General features: G+C 49.0%; 1 protein-coding gene across 1 annotated transcript; it reads right to left on the bottom strand.

Annotated features, from left to right (window-relative positions):
- Window positions 1-1,950: 1,950 nt before the first annotated feature.
- PPM1D (protein phosphatase, Mg2+/Mn2+ dependent 1D) lies at window positions 1,951-21,630 on the bottom strand. The gene is made up of 6 exons (XM_066563332.1): window positions 21,060-21,630; window positions 16,747-16,975; window positions 14,102-14,226; window positions 7,686-7,876; window positions 6,451-6,690; window positions 1,951-3,371 (listed from the first exon to the last, which is right to left on the bottom strand). Exons 1-6 carry the CDS (start codon window positions 21,496-21,498, stop codon window positions 2,826-2,828), a joined length of 1,770 nt encoding a protein of 589 aa, XP_066419429.1. The 5' UTR covers window positions 21,499-21,630; the 3' UTR covers window positions 1,951-2,825.
- Between the last annotated feature and the right edge of the window lie 734 nt (window positions 21,631-22,364).

Consider the following 22,364-nt stretch of genomic DNA (forward strand, 5'->3'; position numbering starts at 1 on the left):
CCCTGAGGGACCAAGAGGGATCCTGAGGGGCCGTGAGGGCGGGACCCGCTCGGGGCAGCCGGGGGAAGGTGCAGAACGGACAGAATGCCGCAGGCAGACAGCCCCGGCAAGGGGGAAAGGCCGCGGGGCCGAGGCGTCCCCCAGCTGCAGCGTCTCCAGGCTGCAGAGCTCAGGGACAGCGCAGGATCCTGAGGGGCAGGAGCTGCTGCCCCTCAGAGCTCGGGTGCTCTGGCAGCGCTGGAGACACGGCTGAGCAGCGGCCTCAGAAGCCCCAAAGGGGCTCCAAGAGCCATGGAGAGAGACTTTGGACAAGGGCCTGGAGTGACAGGACACAGGGTATGGCTTCACACTGCCCGCGGGTGGGTTTTGATTATAGAAGGAAATTGTTCCCTGTGAGGGTGTGAGGCCCTGGCACAGGATGCCCAGAGCAGCTGTGGCTGCCCCATCCCTGGAGTGTCCAAGGCCAGCTTGGAGCAGCCTGGGACAGTGGGAGGTGTCCCTGCCCGTGATGTTTAAGTTCTCCTCCAGCCCAGCCCAGTGTGTGATTTATGTTTACAGGTGTCCAGCACTGCCCAGATGCCGCAGGGTGACACACGGGGCCCTGGTTCGGGTTTCCAGACAGTGGCACCAGGTCAGGAGAGGGTGACCTGCTCTGGGAATGCACCTGACTCCTGTGACAGCACCATCATCCACATACCAGAAGAATGAAACAGTGACTGAAAACATCCACCAAGTGCCTGTGAGCAGGGTTGCACAGACCACAGCTTTATTTCGCAAGAAAAAGTTGGAACTCAGGTTTGATCTTACCAAAGGAGCCTCTGTGAACTTCTCAGGTGTAAATTCCCTTGTCTTATCTTTGAATATTCATTTCAGAGAAGTCAAATGATAAAAGAGGTGGGCAAAGTATACCCAGGAGTAAAATATTGCCAGTTTCTGTCAGCAGGGAACTTTCTGTCCAGTACAGTTAATCCTGACCATCATCCAGCAGCTTCCCCAGTAAAATTGTAGGGTTGGGTTCATTTATTAAGAGTAAAAAAGAAAAAAAAAAAAGCCAAAAGGTGGAGAAGCCCAAGTTCATAACAGCTTGAGGAAACTTCAATGAGGGTCACATTTCTGAGTGCAGCAGAACTCTATGGAAACTTAAATTTTGCTTCTATGGAAACTTAAATTTTGCTTCTGTGTAGAGGAAAACCCTGGGAAATTCACTATAAATCTTTTTTTTTTTTTGCATATTTCCCTTATTAGTAGAAACACAGTCATCTAACCGAGGTGTTACAGTCACTCTTTGGAAGGTTCAATGCAGACTAATTGAAACCAGGTAATTATTATTGTTGCTAAGGTTGTTGCCAGGCACTTGCCCCACACAGTTGTGGCCTCTGCAGCCTTTCCTGCCCATCTGGGGCAGAATTTCAACATCACAGCAAAACTTTATGAACTGAAGTTTCACAGAAATAAATCCTTGCAGGATCCAATTTGGACAGGCTGTTTCTTTCATCTCCTGAGGCAGTGCTGCATTCCCAGCATGGATGAAAGGGAATATTTTCAGGAATAAAATCCCCTGGGATTTCTGTAACCATGGTAACACATATAGATAGCAGGCCTGCTTCCAACCCAGGTTTTATTGTTCCAGCAGTAAAGAACTGGGTTCTACAAATAACCATCCTGGAATAAAGTACTGCCCTTTTGCTTTCCCAGCAAAATAAAATTTTAAAAATTTAATATATTGCTACAGTTAAACATTCAGGATAAAGTGCCAAGATCAGCTCTGTCATAAATCTAACTGAGATGTCTTGTTTCCTAAGCCACAGTGAGAAAGGGGACAGTATTCAGATATTTAATGAATACCAGATAAATATGAATATTTTTGTAATAATAAATTCATATTTCACTGCTGAATAAATACCAGAACTTAAGCTTGTAATCAAAATTAAAAAATAAAAAGCATCCCCATCAAATTTTCATGTGTTTTATTGAGGTGAACATACACATGGTCCACATAGTCAATGAAAATAGTCATAAAATAATTTAAGAACTTGTGTTGAAAGGTATTAGCAGCACCATCGGTATTGGAATAGCAGAAAACACATCTCAGGAGGGCAGTGATGCCTGGATAAAATGCCATCATTTGGAACAGGGATGGGAATGGCTTTGTGAGATGCTCTGGGGAGTTGGAGTTTTTAAAACACACTTTTTTTGCTAAATACTTTTGACGATTATTGTTACAAAAAATACAACTAAATAGGATACTGCATAGTATTTTAATTAACAGAAAATCGACATTGAGGTGTGTAAAGCAAGACTCAAATCTCTGCTTCCACATACATTTCATTTCTGAGTAGAGAAATCTAAAATTTAAAACCAAAATATAGACCCTAGTGTATTCTCTAAAAGACACACTTTAGGTGGAACGTATCAGACTACGAAAATACATATCTTCCATTCTGTTTAATAATTTACTTTAGTTAAAAAGTTGTGAAATTCTCCTCACAAGAAGCGTATACAAATTGATGACTTTAGTAAATTAACAAAAAGGATTATTTTACTTTTTGTTTTGTTTTTGTTTTTTTTTTTTTTAAACAAGGCTTAGCCCCGCAGTAACAATTATACAAGGAAGAAAAGAAACTACATTTATATGAAGGAATACAAATTTACACACATTTTACAGTGACTTATACCCTACACATCTACAAAATTCACAGTTATAATACAAGCAAGTACAAGGCTGGGATAAAGCTGTCGGATACCAAAAAAAGTTCCTACTTGAAAAAAACCAAAACAAACCGAGGGGACGAGCTCCCAGCGGGTGCAGCCGCGGCGGAGGAGGCTCAGCAGACGCACAGGGCTTTGCGGGGCGGGTGGAACAGGGAGCTGCTGAGCTTCTTCTGCCCGCGGAGGCTGCGCCTCATGGCCAGCCTGGAGGGGCTCCTGCGCTGCGGGGACCCGGCCGCGCCCTCCCCCGGGCCCCGCGCCGGGCCCCGCCGCGGCTTCTTCACCGCCGGGCCCGAGTTGGATTCCTCCAGTGTCCGCTTAAAGCTGCCCGGGGGCGGCCTCTCCGCGTCCTGCGCCTTGCCGTGCCCGGCAGGGGACACCTTGAAGCCTTTTTGGTCCGTGCCTGAGTTGGCCGAGTTGGAAGGGGAGAGGCTGACCGACAAACCATTGCTGTAGGATTCCTGGAGCCTCAAGGCCAGGGCTTTGCTGCACTTCTCCTCCTGCGGGGCTGAATCCTTGGGGGTTCCTCCTGAGGAAGGTAAATTGCTTTTGGCAATCTCGTTTGGCAGCTCCAGGTATTTTTCTGAGAGCATGTTGCTGTGCAGGAGGGGAGGAATGGGCTCAGCAGAGTTCAGTCGTGGCCAGGGATCATCTTCTGTGAGCTGAGGGAAAAGGAAACAAAATACTTAGGAATAAATATAACCATGGAATCACAGAGTGGTTTGGGAAGGACCTGCAAGATCACCTATTCCTAACTCTGCCATGGGCACAGGCATCTTCCACTATCCCAGCTCCCTCCCTGTCCCACCTGGCCTTGGACACTGCCAGGGACAGATTTTATCCCACGAGGGTGCAGACAGACTGTGGCACTTACAGAATTTCCCTAAACCTTATCAAAAGCAGGAAAATCCCACTCCACAGCAGCCTCAGCTTCTCTCCCTGCTGAGGGGTGGAAACAATTCCAGCTGGGGCTGTGAACTGCAGCTGCAGAACACTGAGGGATCTGCAGGCAGCTGCTGGGAACTCAGGGAAAAGCAGTGCCTGAAAGCTCTGGGATCCTCAGCAGCATTTCCACACTCAGCCAGGACTCCCCACCAGACCCTGACAGAGGCACTGCCCTCTGGTTGATGTGTGCTCAGTGGCCAAAGGGCAGCAAGAGCCTCCTGACCTTGGTCATGTCCACACTTTCAGTTACTGCACAACCAGGTCAGCAGGGTGGACAAACTCCTCCTCAGCTGCCCACGCAGAGGGGCGGTGGCAGCCACCTAAAAATATTCCTGTTTGCTGTGCAAAGTGACACTTCTTCTTGCCCATGGGTCCCCCACAGGACATCCAGCCACCCCTGGGAAGCACAGGCACTGAGGTGCCAGGAACCAGGCGCTTCCTAAACTCTGACCCTCATCTCTTCTGTGGTTTTGCCTCATTCTCAGCTTTACCAACAGGAAAATGGGGACAGTACTTGCTCTCACTATGCACAGGGGGATTATGGAAATTAGTGTTTATGCAGCACCCTGAAGATAGGAATTCTGACCTTATTAAAGATTTAATTGTAATTGTCCCTGGTTACTCGGTGAGTCCTTCAGAAGTAAATTTCAAGGCCATGCTCCACTCCCCCAGTGGAAGGCAAATGGCAGTTATTATTTTAAGAAAATCATGTGCTGCAGACTGAAATGCACGCAGCTGAATCAGTCAGGGACACATCTCAGATGAATAAACAGATGCTTCTGAAGCCACAACCCAGAACAACTCCAGGTTTAATAAAATGCACTCCAAAAGAAAAGATAATCAGGATTGTTCCCAGCATCCACACAGGTTTTCCACTCCTCTGTGGCTGCCCATGTGTGGACAAAACCATTTAGATACCATTCCTTGACTACATTTAGCAACACAAGAGGGAAGACCCTTTATGAACGGAATTTCAAAGGTTATTCTTCATCTCAGTTGCTGCAGAACCAGAAGGACACCAGATCGCACACAGAGAGCAGCTCTGGCAATGCTCCTTCAGCTGCTCCATTTCATTTCTGACATTGTGTCACATAAAGCTTAGTTTTATGGTTTTTATTGTGCAAGACATTTAATGTTGTGGCTCTTTTCCCAGCATCTCCTGCTGGTGCAAACAGCTGAGACTGAAGCAGGCTTTGGGAAGGCAAGGAAAGGCACAGGATGGGCTGCAGGAGAGTGATGGAACAAAACAGGAAAAACAAACCACAAATCGCCAACTGAATTTCTCAGCAATCCAATCAATCTTCCTCACTGGCCTCAGGAACACTGGAATTAATTTGGTATTAGTAATTGCTGCCAGAAGGACAAGCAATTAAGAAATACTTTTGTTTAATTAAGAAACTTTGGTTTCCATCTATTTCCGAATTAATTGTTTTGGCAGGTAGCAGCTGTCAGGCATCAAGGCCACCCCTGCTTCTCTCACAGAAACTGTGATTGAAAATTTTAAGAGCACTTAGAATTTAATTTTTTTCCTCAAGATTTTGCTAGGTTTAAAGCTCTTTCCATGGATTTTGCTCCACTAGATGAAAGGGGAGGAGACAAAGTTGAAGTTTGCCATTTTATTAGCAGCTTGTTTCTCCCAAGGGAATGTTTAAAACTCCCTTTCTAATTTCTGCTTTCTTTTCCTTTGCCCAAAAGACAATTATCTGAAGATTCTGCAGAACATCAAAGGACAGCGACTTAAATCAGGAGCAGCTGGTAATTACTGAAACAAACAGCCACTCATAACTACACTCCAGTTCTTAGAGGGGGGAAGAAAAGCCACAAAACAACAAAACAAAAACCCTCTGAAGAGCTCTGCTTTATGTTAACAACTCAAACTTGCAGCCTCCAGAAAGACCTTATGTTATGATGTCACTGCTTCAACAAAGAACATCAAATCAACCAAAGGAAGATAATGAGATCTCCCAGTACAGAAAGAAAATGTTCTTTACAGCAACATGTGTTGGAACCAATTTAACCTTAAAAAAAAATAAAATAAAAGCCCAACATCACCACAACCAAACCAACCCAAATCAAAGCACGCCCTGTCAGGAACAGGTTCACAATCTGCAATCCCTGGGCTGGGCAAGCTACACAAGCACCTGGCAAGGCAGGAAGAGAAACTGCAGCCCAGCCTTGTTTTCTAAGGGGGTGTGTTGGATGGCTTTTAATACCTCTGAGCCCCACTGTGCTTCCTCTCTGTCTCAAAAGGCTGCCTTGAATCTTGGGGAGGATCTCAGAAAACTTACTTTAAGAAACAATGCATTTCAAGGTTTGTAAAGTAACTGTACTAATTTCTTCCACATTAAAGGAGAGAGCACAGATCAACAGCCACCAATAAACAACCAGCAGCAATTCTGAGAATTCATACATTGGAACACCAAAGGCAGAGTGTTAAAATTCTTCAATAAACATTGTTAAAAGTTGGTCCAGCCCTCCAAACCTTTGCAGGTAGAAGTACTGAGGATGTGCTGTAACTGTAGCTTTCACAGAATATCCAGAGCTGCAAGAGACCCACAATGGCAACGCCATGTTTTAACCGACTGAGCCAATCTCAGTATAGATTATCTAGGCATATACAGGTCAAAATGAAAATTAAAAATGAATTAAAAACTCAACATTAAAAATAGCAACATTAAAGAGAGATGCAAATTGACAGCTCAGGAGTTTCTGGGAGTGTTTCTGACTCTCTGTGATGCTCTCATTCCCGCAGGGAGGCGGGGGAGGCAGAAGGGGGCCCGGAGGGAGAGCCCTTACCTTGAGGGAGGGCGTGCAGCAGCGGGAGGGGGGCAGGCTGCTGCTGTCAGGGCTGCTGTAGCTGGGCCCCTCGGCCAGGTTGAGCACCAGCTCCTCGTCGCCGTCCCAGCGGCCGCGCTCGCGCAGGGGCGCGATGCAGATGACGATGGCGCTCGTGTTGTCCGCCCGCAGCATCCGCTGCCTCCAGCGGCCCAGGGCCCGGCCCACCAGCATCCGGGCACAGGACTGCCGTGCCTCGCCCTGGGGACACACAGGGGACAGAGGGGACACTGTCACACAGGGTGTCACACACACAGAGCCATCACACACAGAGCCATCACACACAGAGCCACCAGCATCCGGGCACAGGACTGCCGTGCCTCGCCCTGGGGACACACAGGGGACAGAGGGGACACTGTCACACAGGGTGTCACACACACAGAGCCATCACACACAGAGCCATCACACACACAGAGCCACCAAACACACAGAGCCACCAGCATCCGGGCACAGGACTGCCGTGCCTCGCCCTGGGGACACACAGGGGACACTGTCACACCGAGCATCACACAGGGCCACCATCACACAGAACCACCACACGACCACAAGGCACCTCATGCCACACACGCTCCTACAAACCACGCCCCACAGCAGCTCCAGAAATGCCAATTAAAACTCATCTTCCTTCTCAAATCCACCTTGAAATCAGTTTGTGGCACGTTCCACATACACACAGGGCTTTAAACAGCACAAAGGGCTCGTAACACAGCAGTAGCCTGTCAGGGTTGGAACACAACCTAGAGCTTTCCAAACTCCCTCATGGGGCTTGCAGAGTGTTTACTCTCTGATGCTCCAATATAAATTCTCAACTGTTTTGTAAAATAAATCAGAGAGTAATTTAATTCAGTCTAAACAGTCTGCATTATAACATCCACCTTAATGTGAAATAAATTTAATGTTCAGAGAGCATTTTGTGTAACTTCCTTAGAGAAAAACTCATTATCTCCTTTATTACTCACAGACAACACCCTGGCAGTCAAATTTCCCCAAAACATAAGGCAAATAATTTAAACTGTGTTAACACCCACGGGATTTAACATCAGGCACATTGTAACAACTTTTATGTAGTGGCAAAACCATCGATCTGCCCCAACCCCACCAACTCCGGGGGGTGCTTTTCATCCCTACCAGGCTGAGCAGTTTTTAGAGGTACCAAGGATGAGATTCCCAGCCTGACTTCTGGCCACTGCTCTCACCATGAAATATTTCTTTTCCTCGTGATCCTGGCACATGGAGATGGCATCCTGAGGGGGGATCATGTTCCAGAGCCCGTCACTGCCAAGGATGATGTACTTGTGCTTCTGGGGGTCAATGGTGTGCACGCTGGTGTCGGGCTCGGGGGACACCACAAACTCCCCACTGTAGAAGTCGTAGCTCCAGAGATCGCCTGGCAAAGCAGAAAATGGGTTGGAATTGTTACATAACACATGAGAGATTTCCTTCCCAGGGAATCCATCACCATCAGCCTTGAGTTGCCAGCAGGAACATAAAGAAATTCCAGCCCAGTCACTGCTCAGCTGCTGCCACCTTCTAATCCTCTTTAAACTAAACCAAGCTGTAATCAGAGGTGTTCTACTCCCTTAAAACAAGTATTTGTGGAAAAAGGAGAAACGAAACACATTAATACCTAGAAAATGGTGAAACCTTAACCGCTCTCCAAACTAAAACCCATCTGAATTAATTAAGCTCTCCCTAAACAGAAGTAAAACCTGGTTTTGTCGATCCCACACCAAAGGTGCAAATATTCGAGCGTGCAGGTGCCAAAGGGAAGGCACAAAGCAAAGAGCAGGGGGGGAGCCTGGAGCCTTTTCCCTGTTCAATTCCCTTTGCCGTTCCTCTTCCTCCCGCAGCTCGAGCATCCCTTGCAGGCCCCCGCGGGGCAGGAACGCCCCGTGCCGAGGCCGGGAGCTGGACAGCAGCCACAGCACAGGGCCCTGCCTGGGCTGCAGCAGGGAGGCAGCAAAGAGGAGCTCGAGCCTCTCCCCAGGACGGCCTCGTGCAGGGAACATTCCTATGTTTAAATCTCTCTCGCTGTGTGAATGAGTTTGGGGTCACCTCACCAGAAACAAAGCTGAACGATGCATCAAATCATCCCCTGGTTCAAGAGCTCCCTCCAAACCATCCTCAATAAAAACCACTCCAGCAGAAAAGTGCATTTCCGCATCAATTTATTTCAATTCTATTTATCAAGTACACTTGAAAAATTAAAAACCTTTTCTAAGGCTAGGCCTTCAAATCAAGATTAAAAATAATTTGCCTTAACACCTCTTTTTAAAATTTATTTCCATGTTCACAAACAGCTTCCTGTGGTGATAAGCAGCAAAAAGTAACATTATTATTACTTCCAAGCATTGGCTACATTTTTCTGTGCAGAACACACAGCTTTAAAAGCAGAAATTAATTGAACTGTCGGAGCTGAGCAGCAAACAGAAACTCAACAACTCAAGAGTCAGGTTTTGTCAGGCTCTTCCTTTGCTTTCTGCTGGACAAAGCCTGGAGCTTCTTCCACATCCATCAGCATCCTTTTAAAGACAATAAATAAGCTTTTTGTCTTCTTCCTTGCCTCCATTAGCTTCGCCCTAAGCTATCAACCAGTTGAAAAGACTTTTCCAGAAGCAGGAAAGGGAATACTTCAACTCAATTACCCCACTCCACCGCAGCCCATCCTCATTAGAGCCCCGATTCTCCCCGCAGCCCCACAAGCACAGGCTGCTAATGAGCGCTAATTAAAAGCCAAGCCCGCTCCTACAGAGGTGCACTGGGCTGCCACAGGCTCCCGACAAAGCCAGCTGGCAGCGAGATCAAAATGAATCCTGTAACAGGGGAGCCGAGCAATGAGTGCAGGTGAATTGCCATGGGAAGTCCTCTGCACCCCTCACACGCCCCTGTCAGGCCACAGCAGGTAAAACTAACAAGCAGCAACATATACAATGCTTTTACACCTCCAGTTTGTTCATGCTCATGGAGGAGAAATGACAAAATGTTATTAGCTGAATCGGTTTTTTAATTAAAACACCGTGCTGAGTGATAAAAATAACCTGATGTTGATTAATTTGGGTTCTTTAGCACGTGTGTCATCCTGTCCATCTGCTCCCTTCCCGAGGAAGCAGCCAAGCCATCACCACACTGCTTCCAGGGGATCTGCTCCAAGATCCTCCCAGGGATACCTGGGAACATCATCGTGGGCAGCTCCAAGGATCACAACCTCCTGAAGGGCACAGAGAGACCCCACAGAGCCTCCAACCCTGAGCCCAGCCCATGGGGACAAGGACATTTAGAGTTTTGGTTTTTTTCCCTGAAGGGCAGAGCTCCCCAGCCTAAGGCAAAGCTTTCTGGAGCTGCTGCCCAGCTGTGCCCCCCAATCCCCGTCCAGCTGTGCCCCCCCCAATCCCCGCCCAGCTGTGCCCCCCAATCCCCGCCCAGCTGTGCCCCCCAATCCCCGCCCAGCTGTGCCCCCCCAATCCCCGCCCAGCTGTGCCCCCCAATCCCCGCCCAGCTGTGCCCCAATCCCCGCCCAGCTGTGCCCCCCAGTCCCCGCCCAGCTGTGCCCCCCAGTCCCCGCCCAGCTGTGCCCCCCAATCCCCGCCCAGCTGTGCCCCCCCAGTCCCCGCCCAGCTGTGCCCCCCAATCCCCGCCCAGCTGTGCCCCCCCAATCCCTGCCCAGCTGTGCCCCCATCCCCGCCCAGCTGTGCCCCCCCCAGTCCCTGCCCAGCTGGAGAGTTGAACACCCCAGCAGTACCAGCCTGCAGAGGAATTTTGTGTGGCAGCCTCTGTCACAACTCTGGGAAGGGCAAAGGGAGAGGAGAGCAGCCAGAGAGCACAGAACCTGTTTCCCTGAGCATTCCAGAGTTTCCCTGAGCATTCCAGAGTTTCCCTGAGCATCTCAGAGTGCTCTGCAGTCTTTAACTGTGCTCCAAAGCAAGCAGACAGAGCAGTGACCCTCTGGGACGTGCCAGAGGCTGCAATGCCAGGCTCTCAGGCTTCCATTGCAGAGCCAGACTATTTTTGTTCTGAATTAAAACCCAAACATTTACAAAACTCTTGACAGTCTTGTTCTTTAAAAACTTCCACACTGGGAGTATTTCTTGCAGTATGAGGTTTGCATATTTCTTTTCCAAACCAAAGGAAAAAATAAAGTTATTAATGTAGTTCCTTCCATATCTTCCAGAAAAACCTGTTTCTAGTCCTGACTCAAACCAGAATAATACACAGAGATCTACACTGCATCTCACTAAGTGAAATAGATGTTTGAAATCAGATACTAAAGGAGCAGGAAGCTAATTCAGCTGCCAGTAAGAATATATCAAACTAGGCAGTGTCTCTTACTGTTACCTTATAAAATACAACAACAAAGGCACTTCTAAGTCAAGTGCTGCCAGGGAATAATGGCAGCCACAAACAAAAACACCCCTCATGTAAGTGGGCTGGATTGGATTAAACCCAAAGCCTTCTTAGAGCTAAAGCATGTCCAGAAATTACATAAATCAAGACTTTCATTCCAGTTTCTGGAGATGCTGTTTTGCATATAAAAAGGGCTTTTGATTTTAATACAGGAAAGAAAACTTCACTTTCATAACTCAGTCCAAAATAAAACCTCAGTTTGATTAATCCCAGAGCTTTTTAAACCAAAGTTTTTCTCCACAGGTGCCCTCAGAGGATGTGTGTTCCACACAGATCCCCAGAGCAAAGCACACACTGCATTTGGCACTGCATTTTTTATTTATTATTTTGTCTCGGGGCTGAAGAAAATCGTACAAGCTACAGCAAGATATCCTGAGGACAAGAAAAGAATCCCAAACACACCCCAAGTTTCTCTGGTTTTACAGAGATAAAACAAAAAGGCAATCATCGATAGAAGCTGGAAATTGCTGTAAATGTAACTTCTGCAATTCCATGTGATTCAAGTTCACAGCCTACAATGGAGCAGGAAGGAAAAGCTGAGTGGCAGCTGTGCCCACTCTGTTTGGTAATTTAATTTGAAAAACAGTTAAATGCATGTAAACAACCCTAAAACCTTACACAGCAATTTCCTCAGCTCGTTTGAGGTCAGCCATAGCCTCTCCTCCAGGATTTCATGGAATGTGCATTCAGAGAGCTTCACAAACCAGCTCTGGCATCCAGTCAGATGTTCTGGAAGCAGCTTCCCCATTCCTGTCAGAGACTCCTGCAGCAGCTCCACGTGGATTCCCTGCCCTGGTACAGAACTGCTCCTAGAGGGCAGCAGGAAATTCCTGCATGGTGGAGCGGAGGCTGCTCCACCTGAAATAGGGGTGAGCCTGCTCTATTCCTACATAAAGACCCAAGGAGAGCAGAGTTCATGTTCCCACAGGAGGGAGTGGTTGAACCAACGGGCTCCTGGCTCAGGTTTCATCATTCATTCATTTAAACACCTCCCAAACAGCTCCAGCAGTGCCAGGCAATCCCTCAGCACAGGTTCAAGAGTATCTATTACAAGGCAAATCAGCATTTTTAAAAAAGAAAAGATGTTCTCACTGCCCAGAAAAGGTCAGCAGAAGTAGCTGTGAAAACACAGAAGTACAGCTTAAAATGGTTTATTAGAGGACACAGAAACCTGCTGGGTGCATTAAAGCATCTTAGAGATGCTCTACAGGGACAGCACAAAGCCCAAATATTTCTGACTTGTTCTGGGGCTATAAATAAACCAAGCATTATTTAAATACTTAAATGCAGCCACTGTGCATACCACAAATGCTTATTTTGGGGCAGAAGGGCACTTCTGACAGTCACAATGGGAGGGGGTATGTGAACAGAATTCATCTGGCCACAAAGATTTCTCCTGCACCAGGATTTTCTGCTGCCTGAGTGCAACTTGTCCATGGTGCTTTACTCCTGCTATTTCCAAAACCTTCCATCAACTCCTTAGGAGTGCACTAGACCTAAAGACTGGGGGATGAGACTACTCCAAAATATTTTAAAGTGTTGTCAGGCAGAGACACTCAAAACACCATCTGTGATCGAAATTTTAGGGGTTTTAATCAGATTATCTCCCCCATTCTAAGCATAATGAATTCCCAACTCTAAGTTTCTCTTGTTGTCCTGCTAAAAATTTTTACCCAGTTGGGTAAAAATTCCCGGTTGGGAACAGGCAGGAGGGGAGGCTGGTCCCAGCTTGGGGTTTGAGCTTTCAAATCCCAGAATTGATAAGAGATAGGTGCTCCCATTTTTGGACCTGAAAACTCTCCATTAATCCTCTCTTCATGCACTTGCTGGCAAAGAACGCACTGGGGGCTAACAAATGCATGGCTCCTTGAATTCCCATCTGCACACAAACCCCAGCCAAATCCTCCTGTTCAGCTGGCTGGGAGCAATCAGACCAAAAGCCAGTCAGCTCTTTAGACAGGCAACAAACTTACAGGAACCAAAGATGAACCCAAATTAAGTGTTCACATTCTGCAATCCTGGAGGAACCTCCCCTCTCCCACAGGAGGGAACAGGGCTGTGCTGCTCAGGGGATGAAGGATTTTGCTACTCATCTATTAGCTCCAAAGGATTCACTCAAATTCTCAAGTCAGTTCTGCTAACCACAAAATAAATTCTATCCTACCTGAAAGATGACATAAAGACTTTCAAATACTGAGAAAAAGTGTGTAAAATGAAACTTTTGAATTTTCAGGCACCTGTGACTCCTTGCTTGACACACAGCTGACTCTTCATGTTCATTGTCACTGCAAAATTCTCCTTAACTCAGGACAAACCCCTGCGGCCCAGCTATTCCTGCCTGTGAAATCAGACACAGCAAGGCTCTGGAATGAGGCTCCCAGAACAGCCTGTCCCCATGGGCACTGCCAGCTGACCCAGGGGCACTGCCAGCCAGGAATTCCAGCACAGCTCCTCCAGGGAAAACCACAACCCCATCAAACCAAACCTACTCTGGGCGAGCCTGCACAGAAAACTCTGCACTGCACAAAGGGAGAGAACATGAGCAGCCAAAGATTGGCATTCTGCAATGGAATTTAAGGAGCAAAATGACCAGAAACACTAACACTCATGGGTAAGAGATACCCAATAATTCAGTTAAGAAGTACATCCCAAAAAAAAATCATCACAGGATATTGCAGGACAATTTGTAGTCCTGCAATATCCCTTTCTGTCCTTGGAATGAGGTGCTCCTCAAAGACAGCTCCTCTCATTTCTAGTGCTCCCATAAAGGCAAGTTAAAGTTAAATAGATTTCACTTTCATCCCATTCTGTGCCATGTCTTAACAAAAAAATAATCTCCACAAAAGAAACACTGAAGCAATTCATACACCATCCACCAAAACTTCATTTTTGGTGCAAATGGAAATGTGCAAGGCCCGTGTGCCTCCAGGAGGGAGAGCACATAGGTCTCCTTCTCACTGAGATAATGGGACTGTAATTTTTGACCAGCTGGTGGTAAAAGCAAATCCCACCCTTGCAGGGCTGACACCGAAAACCCTGCACGTTAGAAGTCACGCTCTTCTCTCCCCAGTTACAGCATTATTCAAAAAACACACTATAATTGTATCAAAAACACACTTCCAAGGCCCAGACTTTGAGAAGGCAAGCGAGGAGAGCCCTGTGCATTGTGTGCTGGGCAAAGGCAGGGGAGGAGCTGAGCTGAGGGACTCACCCAGGGCTCTGGCCACGGCCAGGAAGGGGATCTGGTCGATGACGGTGCTGCGGCGCACGGGGCCGTTGTGGCTCAGCCGGGGCCTCTTCCACACCACACGGTTCACACCAGACTTATTGATCACACTGAAAGCACACACAGGGACAGGGCTTAGCAACAGCAGGGAGGAACTTGGTGTCAGTGAGGAAAAGCTGGTAAATACGCAAATGTGGAGGTAATAATGATGGCGAGTTCCTATTTCAAAACACACGATAGCACTGCAATAGTTCCATACAGAGCCAAGGGGAAAAGTGAGAGGTGAAAGGCAGAGGAAAACAAAAAGCAAGGTAATAAAGACCAGGAAAAATTCTGGCTGGTTACAAAATATGCAAGAGAGTCTTTTTAATCTGTCAGAGACAGAGCACAACTGGATTTGCCTCCCTCAGATGAGGACCATCAACATCAGCTCACTCAGGTGTAAATTCCTCCTTCAGCCTTCTCCATCTCCCAAAGTTTGGCTGTACAGAGCAGCATGGCACCCTTGAAACAACAGCAAAGAAAGGAGCAGCCTCCTGAGGGCATTTGCTTGATGTAAGGAACACCAACAGCAGGCAGACACACAAAAGAGGAATTGTCCCGGGCTGGTGTGTGCAGGAAGCAGGAGATGGGAGAACAGCTCTGCATTTGCATGTGAACACCTGCTCCGAGGCACTGAGCACTGCTTTAGCTCTCCCAGGTGGCACTGCAGGGTCAAAGGAGCCACAGAGCAAATAACTGGGGCAGCTGTGTCAGGCAGGGGAGAGAGAAGAATAAATATGAACCATCAAGGAGTAAGAGCTAATGAAACCAGGAACCAGCAAAGCTTGGTCCCAACCGAGTTAGGAACTGGATACTTGAAAGTTCCTTTCATCCAAGGAACAGCCATTGGTAATTAGAAACTGAGCAGCTCTGGAACAGCCTCAAGATTCCTCATGCTGAAGCCATTCAAGATGCACTTCCTGACACTTCAAAGGCCTTAACAACAAGGGCATGTTCTGCTCCATCCAGAGCACGGCAAAGTCACAAACACCACATCCTAAAACCTGATCTCATCCACTTGTACAGCTGATGACCACACAGAGCTCACTATTGGAAAAAACCACCTCATCCCACACTCAGACTGTTACTGGGAAATGGCATTTTAATGGAAGACTCCCTCATGCTCTCCCATTAAGTGCTCCAGTTTGCTCTCATGAAAGACAAGGCATTCCCAAGCACAGCTGCACTTCCACCTCACTCCCACAGCCAGCCTGGGAAAAACAGGAGGGGCACCAGTAAAAATTTTTAAACATTAAAAATTAACCATTCCTGTCGATACTAAGGTTCAGGGAATGGTTTTCTGCACCTTCAGAGACTTCCAACCTCTGAGAAATACCCTGGAAACCCACAGCAAAACTGCCCCTGATGAAGTCCCACCTGCCAGAGACACAAATATCTGCAGGTGAATGGGCTGACAGGGCTCCCAGATGAATGATGTCAGCAGGAAAACCTTCAGTGCTCCCTGCTCGAGGAGCAAACCGTGCCCATCCATCTGGGCAGCACCAGGAGGACACAGAGCTCCCAGATCCCAGCCCTGGGGGTTGGCTCCACACGTTTGTGCCACCTGACAGAGCCCTGCCTGCTCCCCCTCAGGCCCAGCCCGGGTGTGCCAACATCTGCCAGGGGGGGAATGGCTCCTGCAAGGACAGCTGCTAAATTGTGGTGTTGGAACAGCAAAGGGAGGATTTTGTTTCAAATCCAGGATTTTCCTCATGTTCCCCAAGCAGGGACTTTGAGGAGTCCATTCAACAGCTGCCATTGTCACCTCAGGGGCAATGCAGGACGCCTGAGAAATCAGAGTGCTGGGACAAACTGGATATTCCAGACCTCCTATCATTTTGCCTATGTGAGAAGGCAATTTGCACAACCTGAAGGTTCCTCAGAATTTAAGGGAAAATAGGCCAAAAATCATCATCCCTGCTTGCAAAAAGTTGTTGGTGAACGTTTAGAACTGGAAGCACCCTCACCTGTGTGATCCACCAGGAAATTAAAATTCTGGATACACCATAAACCACTAGCAAAAAACACAACCATGTAACAATGGATGCCTGTAATTTATTCCCCAGTAAGCTGTAAGAAAAATTAAGAGGACAAAAGAGAAATAGCTGAGATTCAGCTCCTTGTGTGCCCTCCCACAACAAGCTCAAGCTTAGCTCAGTGAAAGCAGACAAACCTACCTGTGGTATTTTCTGGGGTCCCCTGTGGCAGGAAGGAATGAATCTGACTCCATGTTCTTAGAAGACTAATTTATTATTTTATGATATTAGATAAAAGAATTCTATACTAAAACTATACTAAAGAATAGAGAAAGGATACAGACAGAAGGCTGAAAGATAATAACTAAAAACTTGTGACTCTCTCCAGAGCCTCGACACAGCTGGGCCATAATTGGCCAATGAGTAAAAACAACTCACATGAAACCAATGAACAATCACCTGTTGGATAAACAATGTCCAAACCACATTCCAAAGCAGCAAAACACAGGAGAAGCAAATGAGATAATATTGTTTTCCTTTTTCTCTGAGGCTTCCCAGGAGAAGAATCCTGGGCAAGGGCATTTTCCCAGAAAATACGACAGTGACACCTACCTGCCCCCAAGGCCTTCAATCCTCTCCCTTTCCTTGGGAAGCTCTGGCTTGTGGTCCTGTGTCACCTCCACAGCTCTCACAAAGTCATCCTTGGGGTCGTCCTGCACCCCCAGCACCACCCCTGAGTCGCCCACGTGGGCCACGTACATCTTGGAGCCGCGGATGATCACCACGCTGGCCGTGGTCCCCGACGTGCTGGGCAGCCCTGTCATGGTCTTGGGCCACTCTGCTGCAGGGAGAAACCGGGCAAAAAACAGACAAAAACCACAGGGTTAGTTCTGGGGAGCTGGGAATGCTGTCAAGGGTGTCTCAGGGGTTTGTGGGGTGTTGGAACAACCAGGCCCAGTGGTGTCTCCCCAGGTCCCCCCATTCCTTTAACATCCTTCCCCAGCCTAAACTGACACAGGATCAAAGCACCACAACAGGGTTCTACAAACTGTCTCCTCTGGCTTGATATTCCAATCATCACTAGAAGAACACGGGGGAAGATGTGCTCTCCTTGGGGGCTGAACAGGATCAATCAAGTGTTTCATTGAGATTTACTCTTCACTTCCCTGTCTGAAGTAGTAGAAATGTCCTAAATTCAGTTATTTTGTCTGGATATTTGACTGGCAATCAAGATTTGTGGACATTCCTGATTCCCTTGGAAGGGAGAAAAACTACTTTACTTTCATAGGCTGAACAGCAACATTTTGTGCTGAATGACATCTCAATTGTTTTACTCACGTTTCCCTTTGGAGGGCTGAATAATTCAGACTATCTCAGTGTGCTCTCCTTAAATTCTACAGGGGATATCCCTGGAATTCAGAGTAATAACACAACTACACCTGGTGAGGAAAATCTCCTTCTTCAACTGCTTTGCCCTTAAAGCACTTCTGTGAACTTGCTGTTACACTACTCTCTCCAGTTACATCCTATCCCAATTTCTCTTTCATGCCTTTCCTATTTTTGTGTGTACACAGAAAAGTTGATTTTTCCCCAAAAGTGCACAAGCTGACTGAGCCAACACCCCCATGGAGCCACACCGTCCTCCTCCCAGCCCAGCACCCACAAAAGCAGGCTCAGCTCCCAGTTATCAGCTGGTTCCAAGTGCCAGCAGCAGCCTCATGATTCTCCTTGGCTGCACGCACTCAGACAAACTCCAAAGGGAGCCTCATCTCCCTGTCACATTCTATCTCCTGCCCTTCACAAGTCAGGCTCACACAGCACCACACGAAAACTCCACTGTGACACAAGCTGTTTGCAGGAAATACCCAGCCCAGGCTGCCAAAGCACTGCATTCTCTGTTCCTGCCTGTGGCACAACACACACACGGCAAATAAACGCACGAGGAGAGAAAAGGAAAACACAGTTACACCTTATCCTCTGTGAAAACTGATATTTTAACCTTCTAAAGCTTTAAACAAAATGAGGAACTTCGGTTCTAGTGGCACTGAATGATGCTCAGGTGCCTCAGGGCAGAAGACATGGAAGAGAGCTGATGGAAAGGAGAATTTGGAGAAGCAGAATTCACAGGCAGTATGAGGATAAAAGTTGCATTTTGAGCTACCAAGACATCCAGCACAACTTAAATGTTTAAGTTCCAACAGTTCTAGCTTTGTGCTCTGAATACTAAAATGCACTTTCTCCCTAGGAGCAGCTTTATTTCAAGAACACAAACATTCAATCAGCTCATTGCAAGTACTCTGTCTGGCAGTTTTAACTGAGGATATTCAATCTAACACGTTCCAAAAGGAAAGCAAACAAGGGAGGGAGCCAAGTGGTAATGAGGACTTCAACCATGCACTTAACAGAAAACAAGCTGCAACTAATGAGTTTCTGTCAGTGTAACAACCCCTGAACAGCAATAAAATGTATTAGAGAGTCAAATCAGTCTTTATGGGGATGGGGAGCAGAGAGAAGGAAATCACCCACTTGTGGGAGAAAGAATGATGCAGCAGCCTCAGATTTTAGGCCCAATAAAACCAGGAATTATCTGCCTGTCATGCAGACTGCAGTTCATGCCTTGCTCCTAGTTCTCTCCAGAGATTGTGTCTCACCAGGAACCAGAATAGTATCAGAACTGCTGGGTTTTCTTCTGAGCTCAAGTATTAAAACCAAATCCATGGACCCAACTCCTCCAGGGATCAGGATCACCAACAGCACATCTCTGTAAAAGATTTCCCCCTGTCTACTTGAAAACCACTGCCCTTCACACTCAGCTCTGTAACTTTGAACTCAAACTCAACTCATTCAGTACCTTCCAAAATGAACTCTTACTCCAGAAGAACTTTGGCATTCAGAGAATTTTATTACTACAGAATTAACACCAAAAACAATCACCAGTGACAAATGGGCATTTTTCCGATTTAGTTTCTCTGGTACTGTCATGATCAGCGTGGTTTGTGTCTATCAGGGGACACCCACAGAATTTCCAACAAGCAAGAGAGCAGCTGAGTACAAGTTCCCTTCCATCAGCCAACTGGAAGCAATGCAGACTCCATCCTCCACCCCAAAACTCCAAACCATTCTCCCACACACTTCAAGATACCAACACAGCCAGTCCCCATCTCGTGTCCACAGTGTCACCAACACACAGATAAAAAGCTGCTTTACACGTGGTAATGTGGAGAATTATTGCCTGTCAGTAGGATTCCCACTGGGACGCCATGGCAGGATGAAGCAATAAAGCAGAGATAATGATGGGCTTGTCCCACAGAGCTCGGGCTGTTCAGCACGTGCAGCAGGAACCAGGAGGAGCAAACAAGCTCTGGAGTTCAGCAAACAGCCCACCTCCGAGTGCCACCAAAGGCTCCCAGCCAGACCTGCGCTGTTGCTCACAACAATTCAAATTGCTTCCACAAGCCCGGCGCTGTTTGCTCCACACCCATCACTAAACAGAGCTCCCTGCACTCCTCTCCTCCCTGCCTTGCTGCTCACCGAGTTCCAGTGGCAAATAACACACCAGGGACTCGACAGCCAGAAAACTGAGCTCCTTATCTTCCCCCACCCCGTGCCACGTCCCCCTGTTCACACATTTTGCTCCTTATCACCCAGCCCTGCAGCCCAGGAGGCTGCACACCCCATTGCCAAGGATGTGGTCAAGTTCTGGTGCTTCTAAAACTCACACCCTTCCCTCTGTACCCTCAAACTTACTGTTGCTTCCCCCAATATCTCCTCAAGTATCTGACTTTTGCACAACTTCTCTATTTTGCTATTCAAGAAAAAGGAAAATGAAACCGTTTTGAAACTATAATTACCCCACACCCCTCCTGATTCACTCACTGAAAGCCCAGGGTGCTCTGAGTGCAATTCTTGCTTTTCAGGTTTCCCTCCCAAGCCCAGCTGTCACTGTCACTATTCTGGATCCAGCTTTACCGTGTTCCACACCTCCCTTCACACGCTGAACTCTGCTCTTGCTTTTTCTCTGAGGCTTTTGCATGCCTAAATGCACAAACAATACACACACATTCTATATAAACAACCACACTCTGAGTCAGAGCCTTCACCTCAGAAAGGAGAAAAAAGCCTTTCAGAAACTCCAACTGCAGCCTCAGAAGACCTCGGGGAGAAGGATGAGTATAGGAATGGTGACTGTCACTTGTCTGGGCATGCTCCTCTCCTTAACACCGACTTATTTACAGCTTCCACGCTACTGCAATTAATCAACTAATACATACATAAATATGTAATGATGATATATATATAGTTATATCTATCAAAACCATCCTCAGGATACTAAGTGTGTTTTCTATTTGTCAGGGACACTGAGTATTCCTCCATGCTGGCACATGAACGAGTTATAAACCAGACACAATTTCAATCCTTCCACCAGGACTCACAAAAACAGTCGGAAGCACCGTTAGGGGAAAAAACACCGTTCCCAGCCTATTTCAGTTTGTCAAAATTACTTTTTTTCCCCTCTTTTCATGACGCAAGGGAAATCTAAGGGGGAGTTCAGTGCGATTACCCAAGGCAACAAGATGAAGCCCTTCCCAATGAATCGAATTTGGAAATTGACGCCTAACACCCCGAAAACAAACTGCAGCCCTACCATCGCACCATCCCCAGCTACGTAACACAGCAGCGCATCCTCGGCCCGTGTTTACATCTCTGCTCTCCCAGCGTGCCCTCCAGTGTTTCCCGTTCTCCCCAGTTCCTCGGCTGGGCGGCCGGGATGCGCTCCCGCGCTCTGCCGCGATTCCCGGCAGCAGGGAGGGAGGGAGGGAGGGAGGGAGGCACTCACAATAGTGCGGGAGAGGGGGAGGAAAAGGCGGCGGGGAAGCGGCGCGGCGGGGGCGGCCGGGGGCAGCGGAGGCTCCGCTGGCACTTACGCAGCTTTTTCCACATGGCGCGGTGGCAGGCGATGAAACCCTTGCGCAGGGCCGCGCACACCTCGGCCGGCTCGGCCGAGCAGAATCCCTTCTGCTTCTTGATGAAGCCCCACAGGTTCTCCCGGGCGAACTGGGCCGCCTCCCGCCCGCCGTGCCCGTCGCACACGGCGAAGAAGGCGACGGAGCGGCGCGGCCGCCGCCCGGGGCCGGTGCCCGGAGGCTGCGCCCCGTCCTCGGCCGCCCGCGGGGTCCCCCCCCGCCGCCGCCCGCTCTCGGCCGGGGGCTCGGCGGCGCCGGGGCCTGCGGGAGCCGCTCCGCCTTTGTGCGCCCCGGCCGGCGGCGGCTCGGGCTCCACCACGATGTGGGTCACGTCCTCCATGTATTTCCTGCCGCCCTGGTCGGAGAACACGCTCACCCCGAGCGCGTACGGCCCCTCCATGGGGAGAAGGGGGGGCGGCTCCGCGCGGCGCTCCCGCCGCTGCCCGCCCGCCGACGACTATTGCTGGAGACGGCGGCGCTCGGGCATGTCCGCGGCGGCCCCGGGCCGCTCCCGCTCGCTGCGCCCGCCGGAACGGGAACGGGCCCGGCCCGGCCCGCCCAGCGCCCCCTGCCGGCCCCGCCGCGGCGGAAGGGGCGGCGGGCGCGGCCCGGGCTCCGCGGCGCCCCCTGCGGCCGGCGGGTGGGAGCGCAGCGGCGGCGGAGGTCGCGAAACCGCGACAGAGCCCGGGCGGGACAGAACGGGATGGGACGGGAGCCAGCGCGACCCTCGGGTCCTGCTGCTGTCCCTGCGCTGACACCACAACAATCCCCCCTGCGCATCCCTGGCAGCGCTGTCCCAACGCTCCGGGAGCTCCGGCAGCCTCGGGGCCGTGCCCGTTCCCTGCGGAACCCGGGCGGTGCTGACCTCCCGCCTGAACCTCCCCCGACACAACTTCAGGCCCGTCCCCCGGTGCTGTCGCTGCTCTGCGGAGAGATCGGGGTCTGCCCCTGCTCTCGGCCTCACGAGGAAGGTGTAGAGAGCCATGAGTGTCCCCCGGGCCCCTTCCACCACACGAGCTCCAAAAACGCTTCACACAGAGCTCAGCCCCGCAAGAAGGATGCAGAACGGGAAGCAGAATATTGTTCCCCTTGCTCCAGAAACCCCCTGGCTGTTACTCAGCTCTCCTGTCCCTCCCTGCTCAGGAACCCCACTGTTACTCAGCCCCCATCTCTCCCTGCTCAGAAACCCCCTGGCTGTTACTCAGCCCCCATCTCTCCCTGCTCAGGAACCCCACTGTTACTCAGACCCCCATCTTTCCCTGTTCC

This window comes from Molothrus aeneus, chromosome 20 (assembly GCF_037042795.1).
Source record: "Molothrus aeneus isolate 106 chromosome 20, BPBGC_Maene_1.0, whole genome shotgun sequence".
In the NCBI taxonomy this organism is placed as follows: domain Eukaryota; kingdom Metazoa; phylum Chordata; class Aves; order Passeriformes; family Icteridae; genus Molothrus; species Molothrus aeneus.